This window comes from Engystomops pustulosus, chromosome 4 (genome assembly GCF_040894005.1).
Source record: "Engystomops pustulosus chromosome 4, aEngPut4.maternal, whole genome shotgun sequence".
Classification (NCBI taxonomy): Eukaryota; Metazoa; Chordata; class Amphibia; order Anura; family Leptodactylidae; genus Engystomops; species Engystomops pustulosus.
This window is the reverse complement of record NC_092414.1, coordinates 199,515,293-199,531,316: the sequence shown is the minus strand read 5'-3', so window position 1 is coordinate 199,531,316 and position 16,024 is coordinate 199,515,293. Positions and strand designations below refer to the sequence as shown.

At 45.8% G+C, this 16,024-nt stretch overlaps 1 protein-coding gene across 1 annotated transcript; it reads right to left on the bottom strand.

Annotated features, from left to right (window-relative positions):
• Positions 1-4,416: 4,416 nt before the first annotated feature.
• On the bottom strand, positions 4,417-5,343 carry LOC140128552 (olfactory receptor 5V1-like). The gene has a single exon (XM_072150249.1). The coding sequence runs from the start codon at positions 5,341-5,343 to the stop codon at positions 4,417-4,419; it is 927 nt and encodes a 308-aa protein (XP_072006350.1).
• Between the last annotated feature and the right edge of the window lie 10,681 nt (positions 5,344-16,024).

Here is a 16,024-nt window from a genome sequence, read left to right as displayed (position 1 = left end):
CGTTTTCCTGGCTGGTGCACACGATAATTTACCTCTCCCACTTTTTCTACAATTTCATAGGGCCCTTGCCACTTAGCTAGAAATTTGCTTTCCACTGTAGGAACGAGAACCAAGACCCTATCACCGGGATTAAAAGTCCTAACTCTGGCAGACCTGTTATATACCCGGGATTGGTTCTCTTGGGCTTTCTGTAAGTGTTCTTTAACCAGAGGCATAATTTTCTCCATTCTGTCTTGCATCTGGGCTATGTGCTCAATTACACATTTGTAGGGGGTGGCCTCATGCTCCCAAGTCTCTTTGGCAATATCCAAAAGACATTGGGTCTGTCTCCCATACACCAACTCAAATGGGGTGAATCCTGTAGAGGCTTGTGGTACCTCCCTCACAGCAAACATGAGATAAGGGAGAAGACAATCCCAATCCTTACTATCCTGTGCGACAACCTTTTTATGCATTCCCTTTAAGGTCTTATTGAACCTCTCTACTAAACCAGCAGTTTGGGGATGGTAAACTGATGTACGCAAGTGAGTTATCTTCAACAGTTTACACAACTCCTTGGTGACTTTGGACATAAATGGAGTCCCCTGATCTGTAAGTATTTCTTTAGGTATCCCTGTACGTGTAAACACATGAAACAATTCTTTTGCAATCATTTTTGCTGAAGTCTTCCTTAGAGGGATTGCTTCTGGAAAGTGTGTAGCATAATCAACAACTACAAGAATATGCTGGTGACCTCTAGCGGACTTAACCAGAGGACCTACCAGGTCCATTGTAATCCTCTCAAAGGGAATTTTAATAATTGGCAGGGGCACCAAGGGACTCCTAAAATTTGATACAGGGTTGTGTAACTGACACCTTGGGCAAGAGTCACAATACTCTTTTACCTCTTTATGCATCCCTGGCCAATAAAACCATTGCAAGATACGGCCTTTTGTCTTCTCATATGCTAAATGATCACCTAGCACATGTGAGTGGGCTAGATCCATAACCTTCCTACGATGCGATTTTGGAACCACAAGTTGTTCAACAATGGGGGTCATTTACTAAGGGCCCGATTCGTGTTTTCTTGACGTGTTACCCAAATATTTTCGATTTGCGCCAATTTCCCCTGAATTGCCCCGGGATTTTGGCACACGCGATCGGATTTTGGCGCATCTGCGCTGGCATGCACGTGATGGAAATTGGGGGGGCGTGGCCAAACGAAAACCCGACAGATTCGGAAAAAACGCTGCATTTAAAACAAAAAATGTGTCGTGGAGCTTGCACTTACCTTCACTCAGGCCGGCTCATTGTATTCCAGTGCGTTCCGGGGAACTTCAGTGCAGCAGCGCCACCTGGTGGACGTCGGAGGAACTACCTTAATAGTTCCTCCTCTGGATCGCGGATGGACCGGGTAAGTAAATATGCCCCAATATGTCCACCCACCTCATCCACTCTGTAAAGCAAATTATTTTCCATTGCAAAATGGGGAAATATTTTATCCACCCCAGGTTCTTGGGGTACCTCATTTATTACTTTTATACCATCTCATGCATGAGTTAAAGGGAACCTACCACCACAAATCTACCTATAAAGGTAGATTGGGTGGTAGGTGGATCAATGGGACATGAGGATAGCCCTTTTAAGGGCTAATCCTCACGTCCCCACACTTTTTTGTTAACTTTTATTAGACATGTATTCAAATTTACTTATGCGGCTACTGGGGCGTGGAGTAGCCGCATCTGAGGTTACACGAGGCGGCTACTCCACGCCCCGGTAGTCTATTTTCCCCTCCTACTCACCCATCTTCGTCCGGCGATCCTGCCGTCTGCGCATGTGCAGAAGAGCAGGCCCGCGCCTGTGCGATCACTGCTCCAAAACAGGCGCGGGCCTGCTATTCTGCGCGTGTGCAGATGGCAGGATCGCCGGACGAGGGCGCGCAGCTCCGAAGATGGGTGAGTAGGAGGGGAAAAGAGGCTACCGGGGCGTGGAGTAGCCGCCTCGTGTAACCTCAGATGCGGCTACTCCACGCCCCAGTAGCCGCATAAGTAAATTTGAATATATGTCTAATAAAGGTTAACAAAAAAGTGTGGGGATGTGAGGATTAGCCCTTAAAAGGGCTATCCTCATGTCCCATTGATCCACCTACCACCCAATCTACCTTTATAGGTAGATTTGTGGTGGTAGGTTCCCTTTAATGTAGGATCCCTGATTTGGGCAGTCCCAAAATTATCACTGGAGACTGGCAAATCAGGGAGACCAATTTCTTCAGTGTTTTCCTCTATATCTCCAGCAAATACGTCTGAGGGAAAACCCTCCGTTTCACCCAGCGTTACCCCTTCAGCTTGCACAGGGTCAGGATCACTTAGTGGGATGGGGCCTACAAAAGACATATTTTCATTAGTAAATTCCCTCTTAAGCATTTCCCACAGCTGCCAAAACAATGGAAAATCACATCCCACAATAACATTATGCATTAAAGACTTTACAACTCCTACTTCATGGCTTACTGTCCCACATGGAGTTTCAACTGACACTATAGCAGTGGGGTACTCTCTAGTATCCCATGTATACATCTGCTTGTTTTGCAGTTTGTTAGTGTCCACCAAGCTGGCATTGATAAGAGTCACCAAACTACCTGAGTCCAGCAAAGCATCAACAGAATGTCCTTCAAGAACCATGTGGCAAGTTTGTCGCTCTACATTTGGAGAAAATGAGGCAGAGTAAGAGGGTCTAGCAAACAAGGATTTTCTTCACACCCACACCCACTTTCACACTCCATAAGCTCATCCACAAGGGGACAGTTGGCAGCCACATGACCCAGTCCTTGACACCGCCAACAAACAATGTTCTTTCCACTTATTGTCCACTTAGGACTAGCTGGGCTTGATGGCCCAACTACAAAGTCAGTCCCTTTCTAGGCCTGTTTCACCCCCTTAACATTAGGAACAATCTTACCAAGTTCAGAGGTCTTTTGGTTCCTTGGGGTTGCCTGGAAAAAAGAGACATCATGTAGATAGTCTTCTGTATTTACATATCGTTCCACCAGCGCCACTAGCTGATCCACATCTTTGAGCTCTGTTTGTCCCACACAGCGTTGAATCCGAACTGGTAAGGCTCTAATAAACCTGTCCAGGACCACTTTTTCCACGACTTGTAATGCTGAAGCGAGCTCAGGCTGCAGCCACTTTTTAGCCAGATGAAACAGGTCATACATTTGGGACCTTACTGGTTTATCCAACTGAAATGTCCAGGTATGTACCCGCTGTGCTCTGTGTAACACCAAGACGAGCAAGAATTTCAGCTTAGGGAATTGTCTGGCACCCTGCTCACTTAAATCAAAGTAGGCTTTCTGGGACTCACCACTGAGGAATGGAGCCACGACATCCGCCCACTGGTCGACTAGATTCTCCCGCAATGCCGCTCTTTCAAATATGGTGAGGAACGCTTCCACATCATCCTCAGGGGTCACTTTTTGCAGAGAGGCCTGCACTCTTTTCCGAGCAGAGACACTTTGGGCCTGAACTTGAGGTCTTCAGACAGCACTTTAATCTGTTCCATCAGATCTGTTTATCACCTGCTGTTCTCTAAAGGCCTCATACTGCTGTGCATTTGTCACTTGCTGCTGTGCATTGGCCTCTTGTTGCTGAGCATTGGCTTGTTGCTGCTGTGCATAGGCTTGTTGCAGCTGGATGTTAGTCTGCATCAGCTGTTTAATAATGTCCTCCATGTCTGCAGAGTTGGATTTTGCAATAGCAGCAGACTTAACCCATGACATTCAACTTGCTTGATTTTGTGCCAGCGCAGCCTCCACCATTTGTAACGGGATTAGCTCTGGGATCGCCATCTCCTGGGATAGACGAGCACTTTTTGGCACAACGCAGTCACAGTCCACTCCAGACAAGTTGGGTGCAACTGGCCTCAACCAGTTTTATTAACTTCAAGCAGGAAAAATGGCAAAACAAAAACAATACAGAAATAAAATCCTAGGCCGTATGGCCACTAACTATACAATACAGTAGTTTCCTTACTACCAAGAAACTGTACCTACTGTACAGCTTCCCAACCACAGCATACAGCAATTAGCAACTCACATATAGGGTTTTCCCAGGAGCAGAGAGAGAGAGCGGCTCCTCTTGTGCAGCTTCTGACTTTTTAAAGCAACATCTCAGAGCTGCTGGTGATTAGCAACAATCACCTCAAACACCTGGAGTGGCTGAGCAGAGTAGGGACCAAGCCCTACACTCCAAACTGCAGCAGCCAGGTCTTCCAGACCAGGTTTTGGCTCCCTAGATAGTGTAGGACAGAAACCTAAGGGAAACATACACACCATTTAACACTTTTCCCCTGGTCCTGTCACAATGGGGATCTAGGGGGAACATTTTTAACTAAAAGAATGGTGTCAGTTAGTTAGTAGGGCTTTATGGGAACCTGCTCCTAGCTGTATTTGTGAAAATAATCATGACAGCTTCCCCTTAACTTTTTAACGGCATCTAGCACATCTTTGTTCCTCAGGCTATAGACAAATGGATTTAACATGGGAACCACAGCCACATACAGTAATGAAATAAAGTAATCATTTTTATTAGAATATTCTGATTCTGGTTTCATATTCAAAATTAATAATGGGCCATAGAATAATATGACAGTAGTGAGGTGAGAAGTACAACTAGAGAAAGCCTTAAGCCGTGTTTCCGAAGAGCGAATCTTCAAAATGGTGGAGATAATTTGAACATAAGATGCAACAGTGAGTGAGAATGGTACAAAGCCAATGATAATGTCTTCAGTTAGTATGAAGATTTCCCTGCTTGTAGTATCACTGGAGGAGAGGGCAGTCATTGTCTTAAGATCACAAAGGAAATAGCTGATTTCACGAGACTTGCAAAAATCCAATACAGAGGTAAGTAGGGTCAGCAATAAAGAGTTCACAGCAGACACAGTCCAGCACATTGCACTCATAGTACCACATACCCTTCTATTCATGATCAGTGTGTACTGCAATGGCTTACAGATTGCTACATAGCGGTCACCAGCCATGGATGTTAATACTAAAATATCACAGGCAGCACTGAATGTGAAGAAATACAACTGAGATATACAACCAGCAAAGGAGATCCTGTTATCCTGTGTTATGGTGATGGACAGTAGTTTGGGAAGAGAAGATGAGACGTATATAACGTCTACAACAGAAAGGTTACATAGGAAGAAATACATTGGGGTATGAAGATTGGGCACCAAACTGATGATTATAGAAATCACCAAGTTCCCTACAATAGTCATAGAGTACATTATCATAATCCCAACAGATAGAAGAATTTGTTCAGTCTTGAAATTAGAAAAACCCAAAATGTAGAAATCAGTCATTGTTCCATTTTCACAGTAATTCATCTCTGATCACTAGGGAAATGTGTGTGTGAGTGGGTGAGACTTTTATGGGTAAACCTTTGTCTGGTTGTGGTCAACTGTAGTTATTTTCCATTAATAAAGCCTGCATTAAAATTTTGCCAGATATTTTTCAATGAAGTTTGTTTTATGGCTGTAACCTTCTACCTAAAGTAAAAGACAAAACTTGCACATTAGTCTTAATACTTATTATGGACTCCTTTTATAAAGGCATGTACGTTGATCCACTTGTTGCCGTGTATAACTTTTACACAACGTGAAGTTATGATGTCACCTTTAAATCCTCTACCCAATCTTTTGTGTTATGTTCTAATACTTTATTTCATTTATATAAAAAATACAATCCTTAGCTCTGAGACTTCACAGATGCTACTTCATACTCTGAGCAGCCTCTGCAGGTAATTTGCACATAAATAAAATAAAGAATAGAAACATGGAGGTGGATTCCAATAAATCTACCTCTTAAGCTACTTAGAAAAGTAGATTCTAGATAGTAAGTTATACACTTATTGCAGTGTATAACTTTTACACAACCTGAAACTATGATGTCACCTTTAAATCCACTTTGCAATCTTTTTGTTAAAATATCAAGAATAAATCTAACACTCTAGTTCAGATATGGACTCAATAAAAAATTCTAGAAATCTACCATGTGGAATCTACTTTCTTACTAGTTCCAGGGGTAGAATCCGGATGCTTTCCTCATCCGTAAACTGATTTTACCATTTATTGAAATTCTTCTTTTAATTCTTCTTTTTCTAATTATTAATTTCCTTTATATGAAAAATATAAACCTAAGTTCCAAGAGCTAATTCCGAAAGGTAATTTGCATATAAATAAAATGAAGAATGAAAACAAGGAGGTAGAATTCCAATAAATATTGAAATCATTTTAGGGAAGAGGAATCTACCTCTTGTACTACTTAGTACAGTAGAATCCTGATGGTAGATTTACATTAAATATTGAGTTGTCTTCTAGAAAAAAAAAATAGTCCTCGAGTCTTGTAAAACTCAAGATTACACAGGGCCATTCAAGTACGAAAAAACCTTACCAGTATAGATGATCATAACAATGCGGCACATTTACTTACAGGGTCCGCGGAGTTAACTGAAAGTGCAGTGTCCGGCTAAAATACAGCGCGCGGCGATTCACTAAGACCGCGTGCCCGATATCCTGCATGTGACTTTTCCACGCTTAAATACGATAGAGTTCACCATCTTTTTAGTGTTGCATTTTAAACATAGGGCTTGCGACACAATTTAAAAGTTAAAGAGGGCACGCCCCATAATTTGTATCGTATGGAAGCCAGCACAGCTACGCTATAAAAGGGTCGCATGTGACACAATCCCAGTGCACACACTTCTTAAATACCTGTGCAAGCTGTTTTAACCCCCCAAAAAAGTCCACAGTCCGATTAAAGTGTGCACTGCGACCCTCAGTAAATGAGCCCCAGTGTGTCCAATCACAGGTAAGGCACATTTTCCAGCACTGAACCAAATATGAATTTTCTGATTCAATTAAACTGATTTTGCTCTAATATTTCCTGGAAAATAATATATAACCCCCTCTAGTCCTCTAATACAAAAAAATTCCCAGTTAGGTTTGTTTTTTTCATAAGGTTAGCATTTCATAACCCTTTCATAAGGGTTAACCCCAACCTTAATTAATGAAATAAAAAAAGTAAATGACATAATCTGTGTTTTAGAGGAGTTTAGACTGATTCTTACTGACCTGAACAAAATATTTAGAAAAATTTGCGAAAAGTTTCTGTTTTTTCTAGTTTTCTACTTCTTGAACAATTCACTCATATCTGCTCACCAGCTCACAATAAAAGTGAAATCAAATGACTTTACTCAGTCCCTCTCTCACTGCTGTATATTATGCTGTTTACTTAGCCGCCATATTAGATGGAAATCTCAGTCACAGCTCCCTCCACCATGTCTGCAATACTGATCCTGCGTCATACTGGGGGACCTGGGAACCACCAGTGAAATCTATTGGCTTTGGTTAAGGATGTGAGCAGTGTCAGCTCTCTGCACCAGTTTTATCCATAAGAAAATGAATGTAATGTACAGTTATTTAAAAGTAATTACATAACAAATGTTCATTAATTATTTTATCTATATAATATCACCTCTATTTATACATGTTTTTTTACATGATGCTTTCTTCTTATTTATATACATTACCTTACTGATTAATAGTTTAACCGGTTCGCGACCGCCTGCTGTGTATTCACGGCGGCAGTCGCGTCGCGCTGCATGGAGAGGGCTCACGGGCTGAGCCCTCTCCATAGCCGGTAAGTCTTTGCTGCATATTGCAGCAAAGGCTTACCGGTAACACCCGATCGCGGGTGTTTTCACAGCGTGGGCTACCGGCAAAGCTGCCGGCAGCCTCAAACAGATAGCGGCGCATGGGCGCCGCCATCTTACCTGGGATCGCCGCTCCCCGTGACATCATCGGGGGGTGGCGATCCGTCTCCATGGTAGCCTCGGGTCTTCCGAAGACCCGAGGCTATTTCGTTTTAACCCCTTCATTACAATGTGCTGATAGCACATTGTAATGAATGAGGAAGAAAATCCCCATATACTGCCATACTGTAGTAACTTTAACTGGGTTAAAGTACCCTAGGGAGTCTGAAAAATAGTATAAATAAAAATAAAAAAAAGTTTAAAAAAAAAAATTATAATAAAAAAACCTAAAATTTCAAATCACCCCCCTTTCCCTAGAACTGACATAAATATAAATAAACAGTAAAAATCATAAACACATCAGGTATCGACGCGTCCGAAAATGCCCGATCTATCAAAATATGATAACGGTTTTTCAATGCGTTTAACCCCGTAATGGAAAGTTACGGGGTTAAACGCATATAAAAAGTGATCAAAAGGTCGTACAGTCCTAAAAATTATATCATTGAAAATATTATCAAATTTCGCAAAAAATGAAACCACCCACAGCTCCGTATACCAAAGTATAAAAAAGTTATTAGCGCCAGAATTTGGCAAAATCAAAAAAATTATTTTTGTACAGGAGGTTTTAATTTTTGTAAATGTATGAAAACATTATAAAACCTATACAAATTTCGTATCCCCTTAATCATACCAACCCAAAGAATAAAGTAGACATGTCATTTGGGGCGCTCAGTGAAAGACGTAATATCCAAGCCCACAAGAAAATGGCGCAAATGCGTTTTTTCACCATTTTCATTGCATTTGGAATTTTTTTCCCGCTTCCGAGTACATGGCATGAAATATTTAACACCATAATTATGAAGTGCAATTTGTTACGCAGAAAACAAGCCATCACACAGCTCTTTACGTGTAAAAATAAATAAGTTATAGATTTTTGAAGGTGGGGAGTGAAAAATGGACATGAAAAAACAGGAAAGGGCCCGGTCCTTAACCGGTTAATATAAATTGTCCGCCCTCCATGCCCTCTCTTATTTTTTTTTATTTTAACAGTAGCCCCGGTTGTGTATACAAGAAGGCAGCTGTACTTACTTGTTGCTTCGGACCAGCATTGAGGCACTGATGTGACGTCACACTTACAGCGGGCTCCAGGTACATGCACTGGCTACAGCTTGTATAGTCTTTACACAGGCTGCAGCAGACGGCTGCAGCGGGAACTCACTATGGATGTGATGTAAGTAGAGATGAGCGAACATGCTCGTCCGAGCTTGATGCTCGGTCGAGCATTAGGGTACTCGAAACTGCTCGTTACTCGGACGAATACTTCGCCCGCTCGAGAAAATGGCAGCTCCCGCCGTTTTGCTTTTTGGCGGCCAGAAACAGAGCCAATCACAAGCCAGGAGACTCTGCACTCCACCCAGCATGACGTGGTACCCTTACACGTCGATAGCAGTGGTTGGCTGGCCAGATCAGGTGACCCTGGGATAGACTAGCCGCTGGCCGCGCTGCTCGGATCATTCTGTCTCTGGATGCCGCTAGGGAGAGAGCTGCTGCTGCTCAGGGAAAGCGTTAGGGTGTTCTATTAGCTTACTGTTAGGCAGGAGTGATTCTCAAAGAACCCAACAGCCCTTCTTAGGGCTACAATAACGTTCTACTTTTTTTATTTTAATTTGCATCTTTTACCATTTTGTGAGGAATTAGCAGGGGGACTTGCTACCGTTGTGTTTAGCTCTTAGTGGCACACATATCCATAGCAAAGACCGAAGTGGGAAAATTCAGTAGGGGTTGGATTTCTATTAGGCAATAACTCAGTGTCATCTCATCTGGCATAGTAGTGTGCTTCCTTTGATACTTGGCTAGAAAATAGCCATAGGAGAATACAAACAGCTTCTTGAAGCCTACAGTAGCGTTCTATATATTTGATTTCTGGTTGATCTGCTGGTGGCTGTAGTTTCTGCAGTGCATGTACTTGCCAATTCTGAGCAATTTGTAGTGAGACTTGCGACCGCTGTGTTCTGCGCTTAGTGGCGCACATATCCATAGCAAAGGCTGAAGTGGCAAAATTAAGTAGGGGTTGGATTTCTATTAGGCAATAACTCAGTGTCATCTCATCTGGCATAGTACTGTGCTTCCTTTGATACTTGGCTAGAAAATAGCCATAGGAGAATACAAACAGCTTCTTGAAGCCTACAGTAGCGTTCTATATATTTGATTTCTGGTTGATCTGCTGGTGGCTGTAGTTTCTGCAGTGCATGTACTTGCCAATTCTGAGCAATTTGTAGTGAGACTTGCGACCGCTGTGTTCTGCGCTTAGTGGCGCACATATCCATAGCAAAGGCCGAAGTGGCAAAATTCAGTAGGGGTTGGATTTCTATTAGGCAATAACTCAGTGTCATCTCATCTGGCATAGTACTGTGCTTCCTTTGATACTTGGCTAGAAAATAGCCATAGGAGAATACAAACAGCTTCTTGAAGCCTACAGTAGCGTTCTATATATTTGATTTCTGGTTGATCTGCTGGTGGCTGTAGTTTCTGCAGTGCATGTACTTGCCAATTCTGAGCAATTTGTAGTGAGACTTGCGACCGCTGTGTTCTGCGCTTAGTGGCGCACATATCCATAGCAAAGGCTGAAGTGGCAAAATTAAGTAGGGGTTGGATTTCTATTAGGCAATAACTCAGTGTCATCTCATCTGGCATAGTACTGTGCTTCCTTTGATACTTGGCTAGAAAATAGCCATAGGAGAATACAAACAGCTTCTTGAAGCCTACAGTAGCGTTCTATATATTTGATTTCTGGTTGATCTGCTGGTGGCTGTAGTTTCTGCAGTGCATGTACTTGCCAATTCTGAGCAATTTGTAGTGAGACTTGCGACCGCTGTGTTCTGCGCTTAGTGGCGCACATATCCATAGCAAAGGCCGAAGTGGCAAAATTCAGTAGGGGTTGGATTTCTATTAGGCAATAACTCAGTGTCATCTCATCCGGCATAGTACTGTGCTTCCTTTGATACTTGGCTAGAAAATAGCCATAGGAGAATACAAACAGCTTCTTGATCTTGAAGCCTACAGTAGCGTTCTATATATTTGATTTCTGGTTGATCTGCTGGTGGCTGTAGTTTCTGCAGTGCATGTACTTGCCAATTCTGAGCAATTTGTAGTGGGACTTGCGACCGCTGTGTTCTGCGCTTAGTGGCGCACATATCCATAGCAAAGGCCGAAGTGGCAAAATTCAGTAGGGGTTGGATTTCTATTAGGCAATAACTCAGTGTCATCTCATCTGGCATAGTACTGTGCTTCCTTTGATACTTGGCTAGAAAATAGCCATAGCAATAGGATAGCATTGTTTGGTTTTAAAAACTCAAAAAAAAAACAAAAAACACAAAAAAAAAAAAAAAAACACAAAAAAAAACAAAAAAAAGTAAAAAAAAAAATAAAGTTATAACTCTCATTTTAAAAATGTTTAACCCGAGGGCTAGGGGTAGAGGACGAGGGCGGGGACGTGGGCGTCCAACTACTGCAGGGGTCAGAGGCCGTGGTCCTGGGCGGGGTGAGACACCACCTGCTGATGAGGGAGCAGGGGAACGCCGCAGAGCTACACTCCCTAGGTTCATGTCTGAAGTTACTGGGACTCGTGGTAGAGCACTGTTGAGGCCAGAACAGTGCGAACAGGTGATGTCGTGGATTGCTGACAATGCTTCGAGCAATTTGTCCACCACCAGTCAGTCTTCCACGCAGTCCACCCATGTCACCGAAATCGCCACTCCTCCAGCTCCTGCACCTCAGCCTCCTCCCCCCCAGTCTGCCCCCTCCCAGGAAAATTTGGCATTTGAACCGGCATACTCTGAGGAACTGTTTTCTGGACCCTTCCCACAGTCACAAACCACTTGTCCGGTTGCTGCTGAGCAATTTTCCGATGCCCAGGTTTTCCACCAGTCACAGTCTGTGGGTGATGATGACCTTCTTGACGTAGTGGAAGTGTGTAAAGAGGTGTCCGACGATGAGGAGACACGGTTGTCAGACAGTGGGGAAGTTGTTGTCAGGGCAGGAAGTCCGAGGGGGGAGCAGACTGAGGGATCGGAGGATGATGAGGTGACAGACCCAAGCTGGGTTGAGAGGCCGGGTGAACACAGTGCTTCTGAGACGGAGGAGAGTCCTCGACCTGAACAGGTTGGAAGAGGCAGTGGTGGGGCCAGACGGAGAGGCAGGGCCAGAGCTGGTGCATCAGCGCCACTGTCAACTAGTGAAGCTCCCGTGGTGAGGGCTCTTGCGGCGAGGGCTAGATCTTCAGAAGTGTGGAGGTTCTTTAAGGAAACACCGGATGACCGACGGACTGTGGTGTGCAACATTTGCCAAACCAGGCTCAGCAGGGGTTCCACCACTACTAGCTTAACTACCACCAGTATGCGCAGGCATATGAATGCTAAGCACCCCACTCAGTGGCAACAAGCCCGTTCACCTCCGGCCGTGCACACCACTGCTCCTTCCCCTGTGTCAGCTGCTAGTCAGCCCCCTGCCAAGGACCCTGCCACAAAAACCCCATCGTCGCCTCCACGATCCTCCACAGCATCCACCAGCGTTCAGCTCTCCATACCCCAGACGCTGGAGCGGAAACGCAAATATAGTGCAACCCACCCGCACGCCCAAGCCCTTAATGTGCACATCTCCAGATTGCTTAGCCTGGAGATGCTGCCCTATAGGCTAGTAGAGACCGAGGCCTTTCGCAACCTCATGGCGGCGGCCGCCCCTCGGTATTCGGTCCCCAGCCGCCACTACTTTTCCCGATGTGCCGTCCCAGCCCTGCACCAGCACGTGTCAGACAACATCATCATCCGTGCCCTGACCAACGCCGTTTCTGACAAGGTCCACCTGACCACGGACACGTGGACGAGTGCTGCCGGGCAGGGCCACTATATATCGCTGACGGCACATTGGGTTAACTTGGTGGAGGCTGGGACCGAGTCTGACCCTGGGGCTGCTCATATACTGCCGACGCCGAGGATTGCGGGGCCTACCTCGGTCCAGGTGTTTCAGGCCTACTATGCCTCCTCCTCCTCCCACCCCTCCTCCACCTCCTCCTCCGAACTACCATCCGTGGGCACGGCGCCATCAGTCGGTAGCTCTAGGCACAGCAGCAGTGCCGTCGCTAAGCGACAGCAGGCGGTGCTCAAACTGCTGAGCCTAGGCGACAAAAGGCACACCGCCCAAGAGCTATTACAGGGCATCACGGCGCAGACTGATCTGTGGCTGGCACCGCTGAACCTCAAGCCGGGAATGGTTGTGTGTGACAACGGCCGTAACCTGGTGGCGGCTCTGCAACTCGGCAGACTGACACATGTGCCATGCCTGGCCCATGTGTTAAATCTGATAGTGCAGCGTTTCCTCAAGACATACCCCAATCTGTCTGATTTGCTCACGAAGGTGCGCCGCATCTGTGCGCATTTCAGGAAGTCCAGCCCAGATGCTGCCACTCTCAGGGCAGCGCAGCGCCGCCTCCAACTGCCCGCTCACCGACTGTTGTGCGACGTGCCCACGAGGTGGAATTCAACACTGACCATGTTATCCAGAGTTTACCAGCAGCGCAGAGCGATTGTAGACTGCCAGATGTCAACTTCCACCAGAACTGGTAGTCAGGTCAGTCAGCTTCCTCAAGTCTACAATGAGGAGTGGACGTGGATGTCTGATATCTGTCAGGTGCTGAGTAACTTTGAGGAGTCAACACAGATGGTCAGTGGCGATGCCGCCATCATCAGCCTCACCATCCCGCTGCTTGGCCTGTTGAAAAACTCTCTGGTCAGCATGAAGTCGGAAGCTTTGCGCTCGTCACAAGAGACGGGGGAAGAATATTCCCTTGTTGATAGCCAAAGCACCCTGAGGTCTGTTTCTCAGCGCATATCGGAGGAGGTGGAGGTGGAGGAGGATGAGGAGGAAGAGGAGGAGAATGTTGGCGAGACACAAGAGGGGACCATTGTTGAGTCCTTCACTGTTCAGCGTGTATGGGCAGAAGAAGAGGAGTTGGAGGAGTTGGAGGAGGAGGAAATGGACAGTCAGGCCAGTGAGGGGAGTGAATTCTTACGCGTTGGTACTCTGGCGCATATGGCAGATTTCATGCTAGGCTGCCTATCCCGTGACCCTCGCGTTCAAAGAATTTATTCCAGCACCGATTACTGGGTGTTCACTCTCCTGGACCCACGGTACAAGCAAAATCTTCCCACTCTCATCCCTGGAGAGGAAAGGAGTGTGAGAATGCATGAATACCAGCAGGCCCTGGTGCACAAGCTGAAACAGTATTTCCCTTCTGACAGCGCTAGCGGCAGAGTGCGTAGTTCTGCGGGACAAGTAGCGAGGGAGAGTAGGCGAGCAGGCAGCTTGTCCAGCACTGGCAAGGGTACGCTTTACAAGGCTTTTGCCAGCTTTATGTCACCCCAGCAAGACACTGTCACCTGTCCCCAGTCTCGGCAGAGTAGGGCTGATCTTTACAGAAAGATGGTGAGGGAGTACGTAGCTGACCATACCATCGTCCTAAATGATCACACAGCTCCCTACAACTACTGGGTTTCAAAGCTGGACATGTGGCACGAACTGGCGCTGTACGCCTTGGAGGTTCTTGCCTGCCCTGCCGCTAGCGTCTTGTCCGAGCGGGTTTTCAGTGCAGCTGGTGGCATCATCACCGATAAGCGTACACGCCTGTCGACTGACAGCGCTGACAGGCTGACGCTTATTAAAATGAATAAAGGCTGGATTTCTCAGAATTTCCAATCTCCACCAGGTGAAGGAAGCTCAACCTGAATAATTGATCCACTCCTCCTCCTCCTCCTCATTTTCCTCCTTCTCCTCCTCTTTGTACAGTAAAGCAGAGGAAACTGGCTATTTTTTGACAGGGCCCACTGGCTCTTGCTATAGTACTTCATGCATTTAATTTTTCTGGAGGGCCACCTACCCGGTCCTCTGTTTGAAACAATTTTTGTGAGTGCCACATACAGGCACTCAATCTATTCCATTTTACTGCAGGGCCACCTACCTGCTCCTCTGGTTTGAACAATTTTTGGGACTGCCACATACAGGCACTCAATCTATTCCATTTTACTGGAGGGCCACCTACCTGCTCCTCTGGTTTGAAACATTTTTGGGACTGCCACATACAGGCACTCAATCTATCCCATTTTACTGGAGGGCCACCTACCTGCTCCTCTGGTTTGAAACATTTTTGGGACTGCCACATACAGGCACTCAATCTATTCCATTTTACTGGAGGGCCACCTACCTGCTCCTCTGGTTTGAAACATTTTTGGGACTGCCACATACAGGCACTCAATCTATCCCATTTTACTGGAGGGCCACCTACCTGCTCCTCTGGTTTGAAACATTTTTGGGACTGCCACATACAGGCACTCAATCTATCCCATTTTACTGGAGGGCCACCTACCTGCTCCTCTGGTTTGAAAAATGTTTGGGACTGCCACATACAGGCACTATCCAAATTAAATTGTCTCCATAGCAGCCTCCACACGTTGTCTCCATTGCTACCTCCAAAAGTCGTCCATATAGCTGCCTCCATACATCGTCCCTTTATCAAACGAGGTGTGTCAGGCAGAAATTTGGGTTGTTTTCATGGATTCCACATCAAAGTTGTTAACTTTGTCGCCACCCTGCTGTGTTATCCACAAAATATACTGGCAAACTTTTACCATTTAGGGATATTATTTCAGCGCTTCTTGCGCATCTGTTTACATTCCCCTCACCCGGCATATCCTAAACTTATAAGAACGCTACTACACTTGATCTTATACAAAAGGTTCTTAGAAGTGCTGTTTGGGGAGTAGCCTAGAGACAGGGGCTTGGATTGGCGAAAGCTCGCCTGGCAGCGGAACGCCAGCTCCATGCGCATCATGCGCTTCTTGCGCATCTGTTTACATTCCCCTCACCCGCCATATCCCAAACTTATGAGAACGCTACTACACTTAACTTGGTGCAGGCTGGGACCGAGTCTGACCCTGGGGCTGGTCATATACTGCCGACGCAGAGAATTGCGGGGCCTACCTCGGTCCAGGTCTCAAAGGCCTACTATACCTCCTCCCACCCCTCCTCCACCTCCTCCTCCTCCGAATTACCATCCGTGGGCATGGCGCCATCAGTCGGTAGCTCTAGGCACAGCAGCAGTGCCGTCGCTAAGCGACAGCAGGCGGTGCTGAAACTGCTGAGCCTAGGCGATAAAAGGCACACCGCCCAAGAGCTAT

Coding starts and splice junctions, on each gene's coding strand:
- LOC140128552 (XM_072150249.1), bottom strand. CDS start 5,343: ATGACTGATTTCTACATTTTGGGTTTTTCTAATTTCAAGACTGAACAA.